Source organism: Lissotriton helveticus, chromosome 10 (assembly GCF_964261635.1).
Source record: "Lissotriton helveticus chromosome 10, aLisHel1.1, whole genome shotgun sequence".
Taxonomy (NCBI): domain Eukaryota; kingdom Metazoa; phylum Chordata; class Amphibia; order Caudata; family Salamandridae; genus Lissotriton; species Lissotriton helveticus.
Window position 1 is genome coordinate 28523991 of NC_136071.1, and position 19063 is coordinate 28543053.

Genomic DNA, 19063 nt, shown 5'->3' on the forward strand with positions numbered 1-19063 from the left:
TTGGAAATCTGTGAAGTCATTGTCCTTCAAGCAATACTTGTAAACTATTTTGTTAATCCTCTGGATGAGGCCTAAATTTTCCCGCAGTGCGGGAAAATTTCACGCATGCGCAAATTGGACGGCTCCCGGTCATCCGCCGCACACGCCACCCGTGACGTCGGACACTTGTTACCATGTACTTCCATCTTGTGTACAGTGCTTCGGCTGAGCTTGTGTCTCTAGTACCACAAAACGAGTGTGGGCTCCTGTTGCCTGGTGAGCTGCTCCTGCCATCTCTTCTCGCTTGCTGATGGAATCAATACACCTTACTCGTTCAACAGACCCAATCCTAATGGACTCACCTGTTTCATGAAAAGAAGTGACAACGCGTGATGCCGAACACAGGCACAGCGCCTTGACGCCCTTGGGCTAAGTTTGCGCTTTACAAATCTAATATTCATTCATTTATGCACTCGTCCGGCGCTCACGATCGTGTCTGATTTAGTCCCTTCATGCACGTGACGAGCTCATTTGCACTTGGTGCGCGGATGTGTCGGGGTCTTATTTTTATCTTGAACGTGTGAGATCTCAGCTCGGCAGGTTGTCTGCTCCAGGGCTTCGCCGTGTGCGGCGCTCACTGCTCGGGTGGAAAGTGGAGGGCGGATTGCTGTGTGTCGCGAAGGCGGAGTGGAGGGCCTGCTGTGGGGTTTTGGCGCGCTTCAGTCAACTGGAGGGTTGGTTCAGGCTTGGGTGGCACCAGACGAGGGCTCTAGGTGAGTCATTCCTACACAAGATGGCGCCCGTTGGCTGGGCAGGTGGACTCTCGCTCTCCGCCTGTGAAGGGGCCTGGTGGCTGGGCAGGTGGACCTGAAAAGGTATAGGTAAACTTTGTGGTTGAGATAGTATGTGTTTAAAATAAGTGTTCGATAACCCCAAACCCCACTTGGGGAAGTAAAAGATTGGAGTGGAGGTAAAGCGAGAACAGCTGGCTGGTGCAGAACGATGACGCTGGCCAAGGATGCACTGGGGCGAGTGCCCCCCATAAATGATCCAACTTTGGAACCCCGTCACTGGAGTGCACGGAGAAGGGGCCATTGGAGCTGGCTCCGTGTGGCTGAGCTCCAGTGCTCCTGCCAAGTCTTGCTTGTGGGAGCCTTGTCTGCAGATGGAACACAGGGGACAAAGGTATATCGGCTCTCAGGGCCAGATGTACAAAGCTATTTAGCAATTCTTATAGGAACGGCTCGCTATTTCGGGACGTAAGCCTTTTGGCGTCTACAAAGCCCTAAAGGTGGTCGCAGAATGCGATTTCTACTCAGTAGAAATCGCATCATGGGATTCTCTAAATAGGAAATTGCAAATAAGGATTACCTGTTTGCACATTTTTTTATGCACATGTATGCATTTGAGCGCTCTACGTGGGCGCCATTCTATTTTCAAGACTGTTGCAGGGAGAAGAGGCTTCCTCTGTTTCTGTAAACTCTCAAAGCAGAGATGCCCTTTACCTCAGGAGCTAGCAGTTAGGGTTCCTGTTAAGGGTATTTGTATTTATTTCTATTTATTTATTTATTTCAAAGGTTTTATTTAGCGCTGCTGGACCCAAGAGTATCAGAGCGCTTTACAAGGAAGGTGAACATAAAGAGATAAAATTAGCAATGTGCAAAAAAAAAAATTTTTTAATCACAAAACGGTATTGCATTCAGAAGAGCTAAGGGCGCAAAGAAACAGAGAGTAAAAAATGTGGGGGAAATAAGATTGAAAGTTAGGAGAGAGAAGAGGGTGTAGAGAGGGGGTGTGAGAATATGAAAGGATTGAGAGGGGGTGGGGAGAGAAAAGAGTGAACATGGTCAGAGTCAGTAACATTAACTACCCCAATATTTGTTGAGAAGAAGTACTTTGAGTTCCTTTTTGAAGAGAGGGTAGGAGGGGTTGCAGTGAAGATCCTTGGGGAGAGAGTTCCAGATTGTAGGAGCGTTACCAGAGAACGCACGGGATTGGGTCTTTTGACATTTGAGTCTGGGTGGGATCAAGACAAGGGAGTTTGTGCTCCTCAGGGACCTGGAGCAACCAGCTTTGTGTAGTTTCCTTGTAAGGTAACAAGGGGTGTCTTGGTGAAGAGCTTTGTGAGTGATGCAGGCAATCTTGTAGGTGGATCTTCCTTCTATTGGGAGCCAGTTGAGATTTTTGAGTGACTGGGGAGATGTGGTCACATTTTTTACAGTCAGAGATGAGTCTCGCAGCTAGGTTGAGGACAGATTTAATCGGTGCAAGATGGACTTTAGGGGTGCCAGCCAATGTGGCGTTACCATAGTCAATCCTGGAAAGGACAAGCGATTGGACGGCAACTTTGAAATCGTCCGCTGGAATAAATGGTTTAATTTTCTTGAGGTGGAGAAGGGTGAAAAGCGCACATTTGGCTGCATTTTTTAAGTGGGGGATGAGATTTAGATTCTGGTCGATACTGATGCCTTGGGATTAAACGGAATTGGAGGTGGAGAGGGAGCAGTTAAGAGCTTTGATATCATTGATCCAGAGTTGAATGGGAAGGGAATTGCTTTTGGGGGTGAAAAGGATGATTTCAGTTTTTTTCGATTTCAGTTTTTTTCGGGTTCAGTTTGAGATGGTTCCGATGGAACCAGGTTTGAACTCTAGTCAGGGTGGACTCTCCTAGTTCATCTGATTCACCTTGTGCATTACCGCCTTAAATCTAAACTAAAGCTTATCAATATTTATATGTTCCCGAGTAATAAACAGTGCATATGTAGTTCTGGTGCAGTACGGTTGGGCGACTGGATGTTAATGTGAGTTGAAGTGAGGCACTTTTAGCGCAGATTCCTACCCTTAATGACATCCACAAATACAGCTTCCTATGTTTAATTACTTGACCATAGCCAAAATAAATACATATATGTAATGAAATGTGACCTGCTGCAGTAAATTATTAGTGGTGACCATGATGCAGAAGTTGGTGTGTTCTGCCGTGCATGGTTTGAGTGAGTAGCTTGATGTAGAGCTCGGAGTGTGCCCTGCCACTGTATGCCCTCTCTCTCACCCTTCTCTGCCCTCTCACTCACCCTTCTCTGCCCTCTCACTCACCCTTCTCTGCCCTCTCTCTCACCCTTCTCTGCCCTCTCTCTCACCCTTCTCTGCCCTCTCACTCACCCTTCTCTGCCCTCTCTCTCACCCCTCTCTGCCCTCTCACTCACCCTTCTCTGCCCTCTCACTCACCCTTCTCTGCCCTCTCTCTCACCCTTCTCTGCCCTCTCTCTCACCCTTCTCTGCCCTCTCACTCACCCTTCTCTGCCCTCTCTCTCACCCCTCTCTGCCCTCTCACTCACCCTTCTCTGCCCTCTCTCACCCCTCTCTGCCCTCTCTCTCACCCTTCTCTGCCCTCTCACTCACCCTTCTCTGCCCTCTCTCTCACCCCTCTCTGCCCTCTCTCGCACCCCTCTCTGCCCTCTCTCTCACCCCTCTCTGCCCTCTCTCGCACCCCTCTCTGCCCTCTCTCTCACCCCTCTCTGCCCTCTCTGCCCTCTCTCTCCTCTTCTCTGCCCTCTCTCTCACCCCTCTCTGCCCTCTCTCGCACCCCTCTCTGCCCTCTCTCTCACCCCTCTCTGCCCTCTCTCTCACCCCTCTCTGCCCTCTCTCTCCTCTTCTCTGCCATCTCTCCCCCTCTCTGTCCTCTCTTTCTCACCCCTTTCTCTCTCTCTCACCCTTTCTCTCGCTCACCCCTCTCTGCCCTCTCACTCACCCCTCTCTGCCCTCTCCCCTCTCTGCCATCTCACCCCTCTCTCTCTCCCCTCTCTGCCCTCTCCCCTCTCTGCCCTCTCCCCTCTCTGCCCTCTCACCCCTCTCTGCCCTCTCCCCTCTCTGCCCTCTCACCCCTCTCTCTCACCCTTCTCTGCCCTCTCTCATCCCTCTCTCCTCTCTCACCCTTCTCTGCCCTCTCACTCACCCTTCTCTGCCCTCTCTCTCACCCCTCTCTGCCCTCTCTCTCACCCCTCTCTGCCCTCTCTCTCACCCTTCTCTGCCCTCTCTCTCATCCCTCTCTCACCCTTCTCTGCCCTCTCACTCACCCTTCTCTGCCCTCTCTCTCACCCCTCTCTGCCCTCTCTCTCACCCCTCTCTGCCCTCTCTCTCACCCTTCTCTGCCCTCTCTCTCATCCCTCTCTCACCCTTCTCTGCCCTCTCACTCACCCTTCTCTGCCCTCTCTCTCACCCCTCTCTGCCCTCTCTCACCCCTCTCTGCCCTCTCTCTCCCCTTCTCTGCCCTCTCTCCCCCTCTCTGTCCTCTCTTTCTCGCCCCTTTCTCTCTCTCACCCCTCTCTGCCCTCTCACCCCTCTCTGCCCTCTCACCCCTCTCTGCCCTCTCGCTCACCCTTCTCTGCCCTCTCGCTCACCCTTCTCTGCCCTCTCGCTCACCCTTCTCTGCCCTCTCTCTCACCCTTCTCTGCCCTCTCTCACCCTTCTCTGCCCTCTCTCTCACCCTTCTCTGCCCTCTCTCTGACCCCTCTCTGCCCTCTCTCTCATCCCTCTCTGCCCTCTCTCTCATCCTTCTCTGCCCTCTCTCTGCCCTCTTTCTCACCCCCTTCTGCCCTCTTGCTCACCCTTCTCTGCCCTCTCACCCTTCTCTGCCCTCTCTCAGCCTTCTCTGCCCTCTCTCTCACCCTTCTCTGCCCTCGCTCACCCCTCTCTGCCCTCTCTCTCACCCTTCTCTCCCCTCTCTCTCACCCCTCTCTGCCATCTCTCACCCCTCTCTGCCCTCTCTTACCCCTCTCTCCCCTCTCTCACCCCTCTGCCCTTTCTCTCACCCCTCTCTGCCCTTTCTCTCACCCCTCTCTGCCCTCTCTCACCCCTCTCTGCCCTTTCTCTCACCCCTCTCTGCCCTCTCTCTCACCCCTCTCTGCCCTCTCTCTCACCCCTCTCTGCCCTCTCTCACCCCTCTCTGCCCTCTCTCTCCCCTTCTCTGCCCTCTCTCCCCCTCTCTGTCCTCTCTTTCTCGCCCCTTTCTCTCTCTCACCCCTCTCTGCCCTCTCACCCCTCTCTGCCCTCTCACCCCTCTCTGCCCTCTCACCCCTCTCTGCCCTCTCGCTCACCCTTCTCTGCCCTCTCGCTCACCCTTCTCTGCCCTCTCGCTCACCCTTCTCTGCCCTCTCTCTCACCCTTCTCTGCCCTCTCTCACCCTTCTCTGCCCTCTCTCACCCTTCTCTGCCCTCTCTCTCACCCTTCTCTGCCCTCTCTCTCACCCTTCTCTGCCCTCTCTCTGACCCCTCTCTGCCCTCTCTCTCACCCTTCTCTGCCCTCTCTCTCACCCTTCTCTGCCCTCTCTCTGACCCCTCTCTGCCCTCTCTCTCATCCCTCTCTGCCCTCTCTCTCATCCTTCTCTGCCCTCTCTCTCATCCTTCTCTGCCCTCTCTCTGCCCTCTTTCTCACCCCCTTCTGCCTTCTCCCTCCCCCTCTCTGCCCTCTCACCGCTCTGTCCTCTCTCTCATCCTCTGTCCTCTCTCTCATCCCTCTCTCTCATCCCTCTGTCTTCTCTCTCATCCTCCTCTGCCCCCTCCTGTAGCGCGTGCCCTGGCCGTGTCACGCGCCTCGCCCCTGCTCACGCATCCTCTCTCTCAGCCTTCTCTCTCATCCCTCTGCCCTCTCTCTCATCCCTCTATCTCATCCTTCTCTGTCCCCTCTCTCATCCTTCTCTGCCTCCTCCTGTAGCGCGTGCCCTGTCCGTGTCACGCGCCTCGCCCCTGCTCACGCATCCTCTCTCTCTCTCCCGCAGGTGCGCGTGGACGGGCCCCAGGACGCCCTGCTGTACGAGACGGTGCCGGTGGTGGAGGGAAGGCCCATCCTGAGAGACATGGTGTTCAGCCCGGACCATCTGTCCATCTATCTCCTGAGTGACAAGCAGGTGAGCCCGCCAGGGGGCGGGGGGGCGGAGCACAGCCTGGGGACATCATTAACCACTGTATCGATCAGCTAAGCCAAGGCTAGGGTTTCAAGCTTCAGGCTGATTGATTATCTGATGAGCTGCTCAGGCCTTTGTGTCCTGGAGAGACTTCTGCGCCAGCAGACCCTGCTAGGAGTAGAGACAGTCCTTCTAAACCACATTAAAGAGTAGTTAAATGCATAGAGGTCCCGCACTATACAGCACATTGTACAGTTTCCACATCAAAGTTCACGACAGTGAGCACACGGAAAGACATAATCCAAGATCTGTGTTTCCTGAGAAGGGGTTTCTTTATTTTTCTTTAAAAAAAAATTCTTTATTTTCTCAAAGGGAAAGATTCATAGCCAACGCGTTTCGTCACCCAAAGAGACTTCTTCAGGGCTTCACAGTGACACACAAAGTGAATTCATATAGATGTCTCTCAGAGGCCTCTGTGGCACAGATAGGAAGAGGGAGTTTACAAACACCCCGATCAATGAAGGAACAAGGGGGCAAAACCCCTGAGCCACGGACCGCGTGACTTGGACAAATGCGTTTTTAAAAAGCACAGGAGGATTTTTGGAAACTGGCTATCTGTGCACCCCTCTATTCGGTGACTGTTCAGGTTTCTTTCCTGATCGGGGTGCCCTGGCCTTTGACCCAGTCTCTGAAGGGGCCCCTGCAGCGAAAGGGGCCCCTCTGTGTGCTCACTCAGTCCAGCATACTTTGTCCAAACGTCCTCAGAAGCTAAGGGCCACTGGCGTCTAAGGACAGAGGGTGAGATACATTCTGTAATGTCCTTGTCCTGCTATTGCGCAGTGACCCCAATCGGTCAGATGTGTAATAAAGTATTACATGTAGAGAGGTGTGGTGCAGCGGCCAGGGCAGCTGACTTCGGAGCACAGGGTTCACGGTTCGATCGCCGGCGGCAGCTCAGCTGAGCACCATGAGACTCTGGCAGTAGCTCACTTAATTTCCACAACGGCCCCCAGCGCCTTGAGACCCATAATTGTGAGTAGTTCGCACTTCACAAATACGGATTTCAATTTTTTACATTTATTGTGAACTCTCCGGACAGTGGGTCCCGTCTTGTTTGCTGACCTGCTCACGGCGCACCTTTCTCCTCGCTGTACTCCAAGTGTGATCCTGGACCTCGAACGATGCCACAAATGGTCCCTCCGGCCAGTGGTCACTCAGCTGACACCATTAGCTTGTTCTAGGGTCATAGTCTGTCCATGCAGACCATGAGCCCTCGCCGATGACGATTACCACGACTTACGACTGTCTGTGTATCCGGAGAGCCAGAAGGGCTGGGTTCACACCCTCTTTGTAAAGCTTTCGTTGCACATTTCTTATAAGAACCATGGGATGCGTAGGACTAGCGAACCAGACCCCTATAGCGCGCCTGTCCACCTCTACCAACATGAGAACCACCCTGACCTCCTGGCCCTCCGGCACGACTTCAGAAACCGCGACACCCGTGCAGTGCATACACTCTGGAGCACCGTAGGACCCCTCCCTGCCTCTTCATTGAAGGACTGGAGCCCACCAGTGCACCCTCACCCCGGTCCAGAATAACTCAGATGCTTGAAAACACGCCCTAGTACTCTCGCCACCCACTACCACCCATCCTCGGGTAACCCTCAGCAGACCCAAAGACGCTAGCCAACTAAAGGCCTATCTCCCTGCTACCCTACCCTGCAAAAGTCGTGGAAAAGATGATAAACAAATGCCTGGCTGCCCACCTCACTGACCAGCAACTCTTCAAGACCACTCAATCCGATTCTGACCCAACCACAGCTCAGACATCCGGATGAACACGCAAAAAGAACAATTGATGGACAGAATGCAGAACAATGTCTTGCATTCACCCCTCCTCCTAGAGAGCACAAAGTCAATAGGGATATGATCACCTCGATTAGGGGACTTGGGGCTAGATGTAGGTAAATAGGATTTACAGATTCTAAAATACCGAATCATACCGATTCGGTATTTTAGAATCGGTAAATGCTATGTAGATAATCATTCGGTAAAAAATACCGAATCGTTAACATTCGGTATCGGCAATTGCCTGGAGGCCCATAGGAATGAATGTCAATTACCAAATCGGTAAATACCGATTCGGTAAAAGGGGGAATACATTGAAGGGTGGCAGGGTGTCACTTTGACATCCTGTTGCACCCCTCAATTGTGTATGGGTGCCCCTAAGGGCATGTATGTCTGCAACATGGCACTGAAGCAATTTGCATGAAATTGCTTTTTGTTTTTTTTTCTTTATTTACCACCAACTTGTAGTTGGTGGTAAATAACGAATCCCAAAAAGGGGAAAGCACTCATTTGAGTGCTCCCTACATTGCTAATTCGGTAATTTACCGATTCGGTATTTTAAGGAATCGGTAATTTACCGATTCCTTAAAATACAGAATCGGTAAATTACCGAATTAGCTATTTGGGCACCTAGATCTCTGTAGCCTAATTCCGGTCGGTAACGGCCGAAATTCGGTAATTTCGTCCGTTACCGACTGGAATTAGGCTACCTACATCTGGCCCTTGATGTTCCAGATACATTTTGGAAGGCTTCTTTATTGAATGTCTGCTCCTTAAAAGAACACGAACTGGAAATTTACGACTTTTTAGCCGACTTCTCCCCCGACTTGCTGTTTCTCACAGAAACTTGGCTAACGGACGCTTCAAATCCCACCATTGCCAATGCGATTCCTCAGGGCCATCAGATTCCGAGGAAGGATCGCCTTACGAGGAGAGGTGGTGGGCTAGCCATTACATATAGGAGCTCCTTCATCTGTAATCCTTTAGCAAATGTGGAGATAGAGGGGGCGCAGAGCCTGGATTTTCTCCTGACCTTCTCGTCCCATCAATCTATGGCAGGAGTAGTAATCTACCGTCCACCTGGTCTGGCAAAAAACTTATTGGATTCTATTAGCCATTCCATTTCCTCCATTGCAGCTAAATATAGCCATTGTACGGTTTTGGGTGGTTTCAACATCCATATGGATGAATCTTTAGAGTCTGATCCTTTTACCCTTTCCGTGCTGATGACGGAACCGCTCCGTCATCAGCCGCGGTGGCGCTGTGCTGATGACGGAGCTGTTCCGTCATGGCCCAGCCGACGCGCCTGCGCGGCGCGTTCTATTGAGCGGGTGGGGCCATGACGGAACCGCTCCGTCATGAGCACAGCTCAACCGCGGCTGGTGACGGAGCGGTTCCGTCACCAGCATGGGCGCGCCGCGCGGCCCCCCTGCCCCCTTAGCGCCGCGGCGGAATAGCCGCCGCAGCGAAGGTGTTAAGATTGCAGGAATCGTTTGATATCCTTAATTTGACCCCTTTCGTATGTTTACCTACGCATGATAAAGGGCATATATTGGACCAGGTGTTTTCTCCCAATCAGATTTATATGGAGGCCCCTTTAGCTTTAACCTGGTCTGACCATCATTTGATCAATTTTAAAATTTGTAGAGATGCCGCAAGCCCCCAACTCCTGGATACAGCCGGGGCTAGTCACTGTGTTAGGCCATTTCACCTGATGACACCTGAGGCCATTCAGTGCGCGTTGCGACAGCAGCCGATCCCCTTAAGTGGTGTTCTGGAACAAGATGTGAAGACTTTAGAGGGTTGGTTACAGCAACAAGCCACTCAACCGGCCCCTCCCTCTGCAAGACCTGTTAAATCCACTCGAGTTTCAGCCCCTTGGTTCTCTGAGGCCTTAAGGGATAGTAAAAAGGCTTGCAACATCTCGAAAGAGAGTGGCGGAGGAATTATTATCCCTCAGATAAACTGATTTACAAACTTGCCCTGAAAACTCATTACAAGAAAGTACGGGAGGGAAAGAAACTCTTTCTGTCAACAAAAATAGACTTGGCGGTTAATAAAAGCAAAACTCTTTTTTTTTTTTTTTTTGCAACCTTTATTGCACTTTGCATAGTACACAGCGGAATGCCTACAACCCTGTGGGCTGGCCGCTATCAGAGGATCGTTGTATACAGTGAGCAAAACTCTTTTTAATGTTGTAAAAAGCTTCTCCTCCCCTGCGTCTATAAGCCAACCGTTTGTGCCTACAAGCGACTGGACTGAACGAATGGCCCTCTTCTTTTATGAAAAAATTAAATTGATTCAGGATTCCTTTGAAGTTCAGTTAGTGGGCTTGGAGGATGTTGAGGGTTCGCGCCTAGCGGCTTGCTCTAGCCCTAGTGCCTCCCTTAGGGAGTTCCCGGAGATTACTCTAGAACAATCTTTGGTGTTGATGAAAGCTTTGAAATCGGGTTTGCCCACTGATCCCTGTCCAGTGAAGGTTCTCTCCTCATCGGCAGATGTGATCAACCCCTGTGTGAATTCTATTTTGAACACCGCTTTACGGGAAGGGCTGATGCCACAAATTTGGGAACATGCTAAAATCCTTCCGCTACTTAAGAAATCGTCGGATGATCCTGAGGCAACCTGTAATTACGGGCCTATTTCTCTCTTGCCTTTCTTTTCGAACGTTTTAGAAAAATGTGTAAACCAGGTCCTAAAGAATTATGTGGAGACCAACGGTTTGTTGCATTCTAGCCAGTCAGGCTTTAGAGTCCACTTCAGTACTGAAACGGCCCTATTGGAAGTTGAAGAAACTATTAGAGCTACATTGGATAGAGGAGGTAATGCCGTCCTGGTTTTACTGGACCTCTCCGCAGCTTTCGACACCGTGCCTCATTCGAGATTACTGCAAAGACTTAACAGCAGCGGTATTGGAGGCACAGTGTTGAGTTGGTTTGCGTCCTTTCTCGCCAACCGCTCTCAAACCATCTGGTCTCCTCCTTTCTCTACGGCGATTCCTCTTTTGAATGTGGGGGTGCCTCAAGGCTCTATTTTGAGCCCCACATTATTTAACTTGTACATGACCCCCCGGCCCTCCTCGCTGAGCCATTTGGAGCCAAAATAGTGTCATACGCTGATGAAACCCAGCTGTTGTTCACCTGTGAGAAAGGTTTTGAGTTTGATGGCAACGTAATCAACACCTGTGTCTCTAAAGTCTTTCTTGGTTAAGTCATAACCATCTTAAATGTAACTGGTCTGACCATCATTTGATCAATTTTAAAATTTGTAGAGATGCCGCGAGGCCCCAACTCCTGGACACAGCCAGGGCTAGTCACTGTGTTAGGCCATTTCACCTGATGACACCTGAGGCCATTCAGTGCGCGTTGCGACAGCAGCCGATCCCCTTAAGTGGTGTTCTGGAACAAGATGTGAAGACTTTAGAGGGTTGGTTACAGCAACAAGCCACTCAACTGGCCCCTCCCTCTGCAAGACCTGTTAAATCCACTCGAGTTTCGGCCGCTCCCACGGTGAAGAATTTGGGACTTAAGCTGGACTCAACTCTTTCCGTGAAGGCTCATGTACATTCGGTAGCCGGGGTATGTTTTGGGCTGTTGAGAATGTTGCGAAATTCTCTCCCTTTGCTCTTCATCCCTTACAGGAAGACAGTGGTTCAGGCTTTAAAAATGTCCAGACTGGACTACGTTAATTCTTTGTATCTCGGCCTCCCTGAATATCTTTTGGGCCGGCTACAAGTGATCCAGAACGCAGCAGCTAGAGCCATCTTTTTGACAGGCTCTAGAAATCATACCACCTAGCTCCTGTCTTCACTCCATTGGCTTCCGGTACAGAAAAGAATTCAGTTTAAAGCCCTGGATCTGGTTTTTAAAGCTTTCTATAAGATTGGAGCCCCTTATCTTAGGGACAGATCTAAGCCTTATCACCCCCAGCGGACCCTGAGATCTTCATCCCAACATTTGATTGTCACTCTCAGGGTGCGACTGTCTCGGACAGGAGGCAGATCTTTTCATGCAGTGGCCTCACGGCTGTGGAATAGCCTCCCTCTCTCTATCAGACAGAGCCCTGATCTCCTGACCTTCAGGAGAAGTCTTAAAACATGGGTCTTCCAGTTGTGACCCATTCGATAGTGGTCTGCTTTGCTATGTTACCTGACGTATCGCTGTTTTCAGTGCCGGGACACTCCGGGAGTAGCTGTGTGCTTTATAAATATGCGCTAACATAACAGTACAGAGATCTGGGCCTAAATCCATTTTTTTTGCTCCTGGTGCCATTCCAGTTTGGACCCCGCCATATGCAAATCAGTCTTGACCCTGCACCCAATGGGACCAGTCCAGCCCGAACTGCCCGGCTAGGTCCTCCCTGGACTGGAAACAAGCATCCTAGGACCAGTTTCTGGCTTTCACCCCTCATCAGCCAGGATAGCTTGGAGAGCACGGGACCCTGGTCTGGGCATACCCGTCCCACTCGGGGTGGCAAATGCAAAAAGAACAATTGATGGACAGAATGCACAACAATGTCATACATTCACCCCAGTACAGAGATCTGGGCCTAAATCCATCATTTGATCACGGACGATCACAGGCAGAGGTGGCGCGGCAGCCCTCATCCTACTGGGTCTTTCACAGCCTTCGAAAGTATCTCCCACCCCATCCTTATCCAACAACTGCATGAAGCCGGCATTCAAGGGCCTGCACTTTGCTGGGTTTGCTCCTTCCTGACAGGCCGCACCCAGTGTGCCGGCCTGGCTCCCTTCACCTCAGATGCCGCCAACCTCCGCTGTGGAGCCTCACTCGCCAGCATCAGCCGCACCCACGGAATCAACACCATATTCTATCCAGATTCACCCAGCTTATACTCTGCCTCTCCGACAAGATGCCAAACACCCCAACCAAATTCTTTATTTGCTTGACTAAAGTCACCCGGTGGATGGAAGCCAACTGCCTCAACACAGACCAGATGAAGTAGAAATCTTCAGCAAAAACATCCCGCTCTGGGACTCCACCTCGTGGCCTGCCAAACTCGGTCCCACATCCCTCCTGTTGGACAGGCCACATGAAGGGCCGCTCTCCCCCGGCCCAACCAGGCCCGAACCAGCCACGCAAGTACCACACACCACCATTACACGTCCACCGTCCCCGCAGGGACCCCTACACTCGAACCTGTTGACCGCGTAGGCCGACCCACTACCGGCCTGCGCGCCCATCCTGGGCGCCATCTTGGACACTCCACCACGAGGCCGCCTGGCCCCCGATCGACCTCAACCCTGGGCCCGGCCAGGCCTCAGACATTCCGGCACCAACATCCACCCAGGAGGTGAGCGGGCTACTTGGTCAGTCAATGGGAGCAAGAGGTGTCGATGGCTCCCCCCCGCCAAGTACCGCTCGCCCATCGCCTCCCCGGGCGCTGGCTCCACCCCCCTGCTGGGTGTCTGAACCCCCTCATCCCGGACCTCCCGACCTCCAAGTGCGAGGGTCCGGACATCAAAGCACACCAGCCCTATAACTGGGGCAGCTCCAGAGCCGGACGGGAGTTGTATCTTGGAGTCGAGAGACGCAAAGAAGAACTCATCCTTGACGGACTACTGGCGCTGCCGTAGCTCTGTCTTGTGCACCTTCGTCTTGCCTGCTGGCGCTGCCGCGGCTTTGGGAACCACCCTATCCTTCATCGTCGTCGGGACCTGCTGGCGTGGCCGCGGACCGTTTGTAACCACCACCTTCATCGGGACCTGCTGGCTCTGCCGCGGACCGTCGTCTTCCTTCATCCATCTCGGGCCCTGCTGGCTCCGCCGCGGCCCGTTCATCTACACCACCGAGCTCGAGGATTGAGAGCTATTTCCATCTCTTTGGTAACAAGACTGTCCCGCTACCCTTTTCCCAAACAGAGACCAGAATAGAGGGGACCCCTGAGTCCAGACCTCCTTGTACCATTCTACCGTACTTGAAGGATTACCTATAAAGTATCGTTGAACTTTATCATTGTGTGGTGTCCGTCTGTGGGGGGGGGAGTTACTTGTCTGTACGATTCACTGGAGACGGCTCTCCCCGGAGACCTCTCCCCTTATCCTCGGCCGACCCTCCCGGTCCGTCTAACATTGGTGGCCAGCGACGGGATCCGAATCACCGCATAAACCGTACAGAGAGTAGCTCACCCCACGGCGAATCACGATGTCAACTAAAGACAGCGGATCAACGGAGAAATTCCAGATGGAGAAATTGGACGAGTACAACCATCGTGAACTTAAACAGTTCTGTATCGAATTAGGTATCGCTACCACCGGACTAAATACCAAAGATGACTTTAAGCAGGCCCTGGAATCTTGGGCAGAAACCGGGGCTGCCGGAACCCCCGATCAAGACATCGCAGCACAAACCCCCATGGCCCCTGAAGAACGAAGAACGGGTCTCTCGCCAGACGAGATCCAGGAACGAGAAAGAACCCGACTACACGAGCTGGAAATGGCCCGGCTCAAAATGGACGTTGAACTAAAGTTGGCCGAACAGAAAATCAACTTAGAGCACCTGCGTCTCCGAGAAGAAAGAGAGGAGAAACAGAGACAAAGGGAGCTCGAGGAAAAGAAACTGGCATATGAACATGAGCGGAAATTAGCTGAAATCGACCTACGCAAACAGAATAAAGAAGCAGGGGTGCCCGAGCAACCCCACACTCCAGGGGCAACAGAGAAGAAGGTACACATCCCCAAGGATGTCGTTCGAGAATACTTCCGAGAGGACGACATCCAGCAATGGTTTAAGGCCTATGAAATCGCTATGACTGCACACCGGATCGATAAAAGCGATTGGGGGGGCGGTCTGTGGGGGAGATTCCTCAATGAGGGCCGCGACGCCCTGCTGCAACTCCCGGACCACCAGATGACCTCCTATGACCATATGAAAGCTGCACTCCTCACCCGCTATGGCCTCACACCCGAGATGTACCGTCAGAGGTTCCGAGACTGCACCCGCATCCCAGGTACAACTTGGGTGGACTATGTCAATTACTTTAGCCGAGCCTTCGAGGGCTGGATCAAAGGAAGCAAGGTCACAACCTACGAACAACTGTTCAATCTTATGGTATGGGAGCATCTGTCGAACAATTGCTTCATTGAACTTCGTCAGCGCCGCCTACCTAGACGACATCGCTGTATACAGCAACCAGTGGTCCGAGCACCTCCGCCACCTCCGAGCAGTGCTGCACGCCCTTCAGCAAGCTGGCCTCACGATCAAGGCCAGCAAATGTCAAATTGGGCAAGGGTCTGTAACCTACCTCGGGCACCAGGTGGGAAGCGGCCTGGTGGCCCCTCTGCAGCTAAAAATTGCCGCCATCCAGTCCTGGCAGCCCCCCATTACCCAGACCGAGGTACGGGCCTTCCTGGGCCTCACGGGCTATTACCGAAGGTTCGTGAAAGACTATGGTACTATCGTGAGGCCCCTCACAGAGCTCACGTCAAAAAATCAGCCCCAGAAAGTCAACTGGACCCCAGAGTGTCAAGCTGCATTTGAACAATTGAAAGCCGCCATATGCTCCGCCCCTGTGCTCCAGGCCCCCGACTACAGCCGGGAGTTCATCGTCCAGACGGATGCCTCCGACCATGGCATTGGGGCAGTCCTGTCTCAAGTGAACACCGAAGGCCGTGATCAGCCGGTGGCCTTCATCAGCCGGCGACTCCTACCACGGGAACAACGCTGGAGCACCATAGAGAGGGAGGCCTTTGCAGTGGTATGGGCCCTCAAGAAGCTCCGGCCCTACCTTTTTGGCACACCCTTTCGGGTACAGACCGACCACCGACCCCTGCAGTGGCTGATGCAGATGCGGGGGGAAAACCCGAAGTTACTACGCTGGTCCATCTCCCTACAAGGGATGGACTTCACAGTTGAACATCGGCCTGGGCCAGATCACGCCAACGCAGATGGCCTGTCCCGGTTCTTCCGCCTCGACGAAAAGAGTCCCCAAGAGAATGGGTAACTCTCCCCGCCTTCAGCTGGGGGGGACGCATGTTGGACAGGCCACATGAAGGGCCGCTCTCCCCCGGCCCAACCAGGCCCGAACCAGCCACGCAAGTACCACACACCACCATTACACGTCCACCGTCCCCGCAGGGACCCCTACACTCGAACCTGTTGACCGCGTAGGCCGACCCACTACCGGCCTGCGCGCCCATCCTGGGCGCCATCTTGGACACTCCACCACGAGGCCGCCTGGCCCCCGATCGACCTCAACCCTGGGCCCGGCCAGGCCTCAGACATTCCGGCACCAACATCCACCCAGGAGGTGAGCGGGCTACTTGGTCAGTCAATGGGAGCAAGAGGTGTCGATGGCTCCCCCCCGCCAAGTACCGCTCGCCCATCGCCTCCCCGGGCGCTGGCTCCACCCCCCTGCTGGGTGTCTGAACCCCCTCATCCCGGACCTCCCGACCTCCAAGTGCGAGGGTCCGGACATCAAAGCACACCAGCCCTATAACTGGGGCAGCTCCAGAGCCGGACGGGAGTTGTATCTTGGAGTCGAGAGACGCAAAGAAGAACTCATCCTTGACGGACTACTGGCGCTGCCGTAGCTCTGTCTTGTGCACCTTCGTCTTGCCTGCTGGCGCTGCCGCGGCTTTGGGAACCACCCTATCCTTCATCGTCGTCGGGACCTGCTGGCGTGGCCGCGGACCGTTTGTAACCACCACCTTCATCGGGACCTGCTGGCTCTGCCGCGGACCGTCGTCTTCCTTCATCCATCTCGGGCCCTGCTGGCTCCGCCGCGGCCCGTTCATCTACACCACCGAGCTCGAGGATTGAGAGCTATTTCCATCTCTTTGGTAACAAGACTGTCCCGCTACCCTTTTCCCAAACAGAGACCAGAATAGAGGGGACCCCTGAGTCCAGACCTCCTTGTACCATTCTACCGTACTTGAAGGATTACCTATAAAGTATCGTTGAACTTTATCATTGTGTGGTGTCCGTCTGTGGGGGGGGAGTTACTTGTCTGTACGATTCACTGGAGACGGCTCTCCCCGGAGACCTCTCCCCTTATCCTCGGCCGACCCTCCCGGTCCGTCTAACACCTCCCAACCACCCAAGCATAGGACCTTGGAATAGTAATCGACAACCACTTTACCATGACCAACCAAGTGAATGCAGGCTCGGTCTCCTGCTTCAAACCACTCAAGATGCCCCAAAAAATGTTCAAATGGCTCCCAACCAACGGGAAACAACCTTTACTACGCGGTCAAAACACCGCAGTGCCATTACAACGCAGATTTTATAACACAAGTCATTACCACCACTTGCACTGGAGGGCGCTCTAGACTAAGGAATAGTGTGAATTACTATTCCAACACCTTCCATACTGTACGTAGGCTGGAGTTGGAATATTAAATCTTACTATTCCTACGTCCAGCACCCTACAGCGCAAGTCGTGGTAACGACTTGCGTTGTAAAAGCTGCGCTGTGATGTACCGCGTTGTGATGTACCGCGTGGTAACGTCATACATCCCAACCAACACTCGCAGAACCGTTCACCAAGCCCTCGTCACCAGCACGGTGGACTCCAGCAGCATATTTTATTCTGGAATCAGTGCTTAACTGGCCAGAAGAGTCTGGCCCATACGAAACTCTGCAGCTAGGCTCACCTTCAACCTCCCACCCTGAACTCACCTCACCCAACGCCTCAAAGAGCTCCGGTGGCTCTCCGTCCTCAAACGAGCACCCTTCAAATTCTTCACACACATACAAAGGCTTACACAACCCTGGCCCCACGTACCTCAACAACGGCATAAGCTTCCACAAACCTACCAGACCAGGGCCGGACTGGGAAACTAAACCGGCCCCGGCAAAGTGCTCGGCCGGCCCCCCTCCCCGCTCGGAGGGGGTGGGGGGGGGGGGGGATTGGAGGTGCTGCCGGGCTCTTTGCCGGGTCCGGTTTTTGGCCGATTTTGGTACAGGGCAGATTTTGCAGCTATGCTGCAAAAACGGGCCTGTACCAAAAACAGCCCCCAGGGGCCCAAAACCGGCCCCAACCTGTGCGTCGCACCGGGGGATTGCCTGATGCCCGCTATGGCCAGTCCGGGCCTGTACCAGACCCCTCCACTCAACCAAATTCCTACCCACACACACCGCGTGCATACCCAGATCCAGCGATGGTGCCTTCTCCTACCTCGCACCTAAAGCCCGGAGTGACTTGTCCTTCACAACCTTCACCTCGGTGCTTGAATTCTGCAAGAAACTGAAGGCCTGGTTCTTCAGCTAGCCCTGACCCAGGCTCGGCCTGTACAGCTCCTGCTTCAGGATAGCCTCCCGGGTGAGTTATGCGCTATACAAATACACATAGTTACCTAGAAGGGTAAACCCACAAGTAGTCACTGGGACCTGGGTATCAAACAGTACATATGAACAGTGGCCCCGTGGATAGTTTCATGCACATAAGAAATAAACAATATTTACCAAAGAAAAATGCAAAAATGCGTATTGTACTTAGTGCACAGTGTTATTTCATCACACTGGGCTCCTAATCATTTATACATTTGTTAACACTGTTAAAAACAGTGCCCTAGGAGGGGAGGGGGAGGGTGGGCGTGTTGTGATTGGGGTGCGGATGAGGGAGTGAATTTGTAGATTCACTCCCTCACCCTAGGAGCACATTGTGATTAAACAACACTGTGCACTAAGTACAATACGTCTTTTTGCATTTTTCTTTGGTAAATATTGTTTATTTCTTATGTGCATGAAACTATCCACTGGGACCACTGTTCATAGGTACTATACAAATGCACATACCATCTGAATAAAGCTGCCCCACAGCTCAAGGTGTTTAAAGTGCCATGGAGTGCACAGCGGGCTGTGCAGGCACGAGGAGGACCTGGTCTCAAATGGAGGGCTCCATGGAAATGGAAGAAAGACTCGCTCCCCTGCCCTGCCCTGAGGCGCGGTCTCATTCCCTGGGCTTTGTTCTCTGGTCACTCCCTGTCTGGACTGCTTGTTGCTAACGAGCCCTGGAGCTGTGTGCACTGCGTTTGATGGAAGCACTCGATAGGAATTTTAAGATAACTAAATAAATACATTTCCCCTGAAATCCGGTCTGTTCCTGCCCCAGGAGTGGAGTTGTTTGTGCAGGGCCTGTGGGGTGGAGTGGGCCTGGACTCGTATGTAGGGGCAGCAGGGGGGGGGGGTCGCCAGCGTGGGATTGAATCGGTGGCCTCTTGCAGGATTTATCCTAGATTATCGCTAATGTGAGTTAGTACTTCAGCTGCAGTGCACCGAGGTCAAAGGTCAGAGGGCGCAGGGGTTATCTCCAGCCTTGTGAAGTAATACCTGTGCTCTGTTTAACTCTGCCGCTGCCTCCTTAAGCGACATT

At 52.9% G+C, this 19063-nt stretch overlaps 1 protein-coding gene across 1 annotated transcript in view; it reads left to right on the forward strand.

Annotated features, from left to right (window-relative positions):
- PLXNA3 (plexin A3) overlaps positions 1-19063 on the forward strand; it is a 560833-nt gene that overhangs the window by 229788 nt on the left and 311982 nt on the right. The window contains exon 4 of the mRNA XM_078664651.1: positions 5756-5884. Within this exon, the coding sequence (XP_078520777.1) occupies positions 5756-5884 (129 nt within the window). The remainder of the gene's footprint in view (positions 1-5755; positions 5885-19063) is intronic.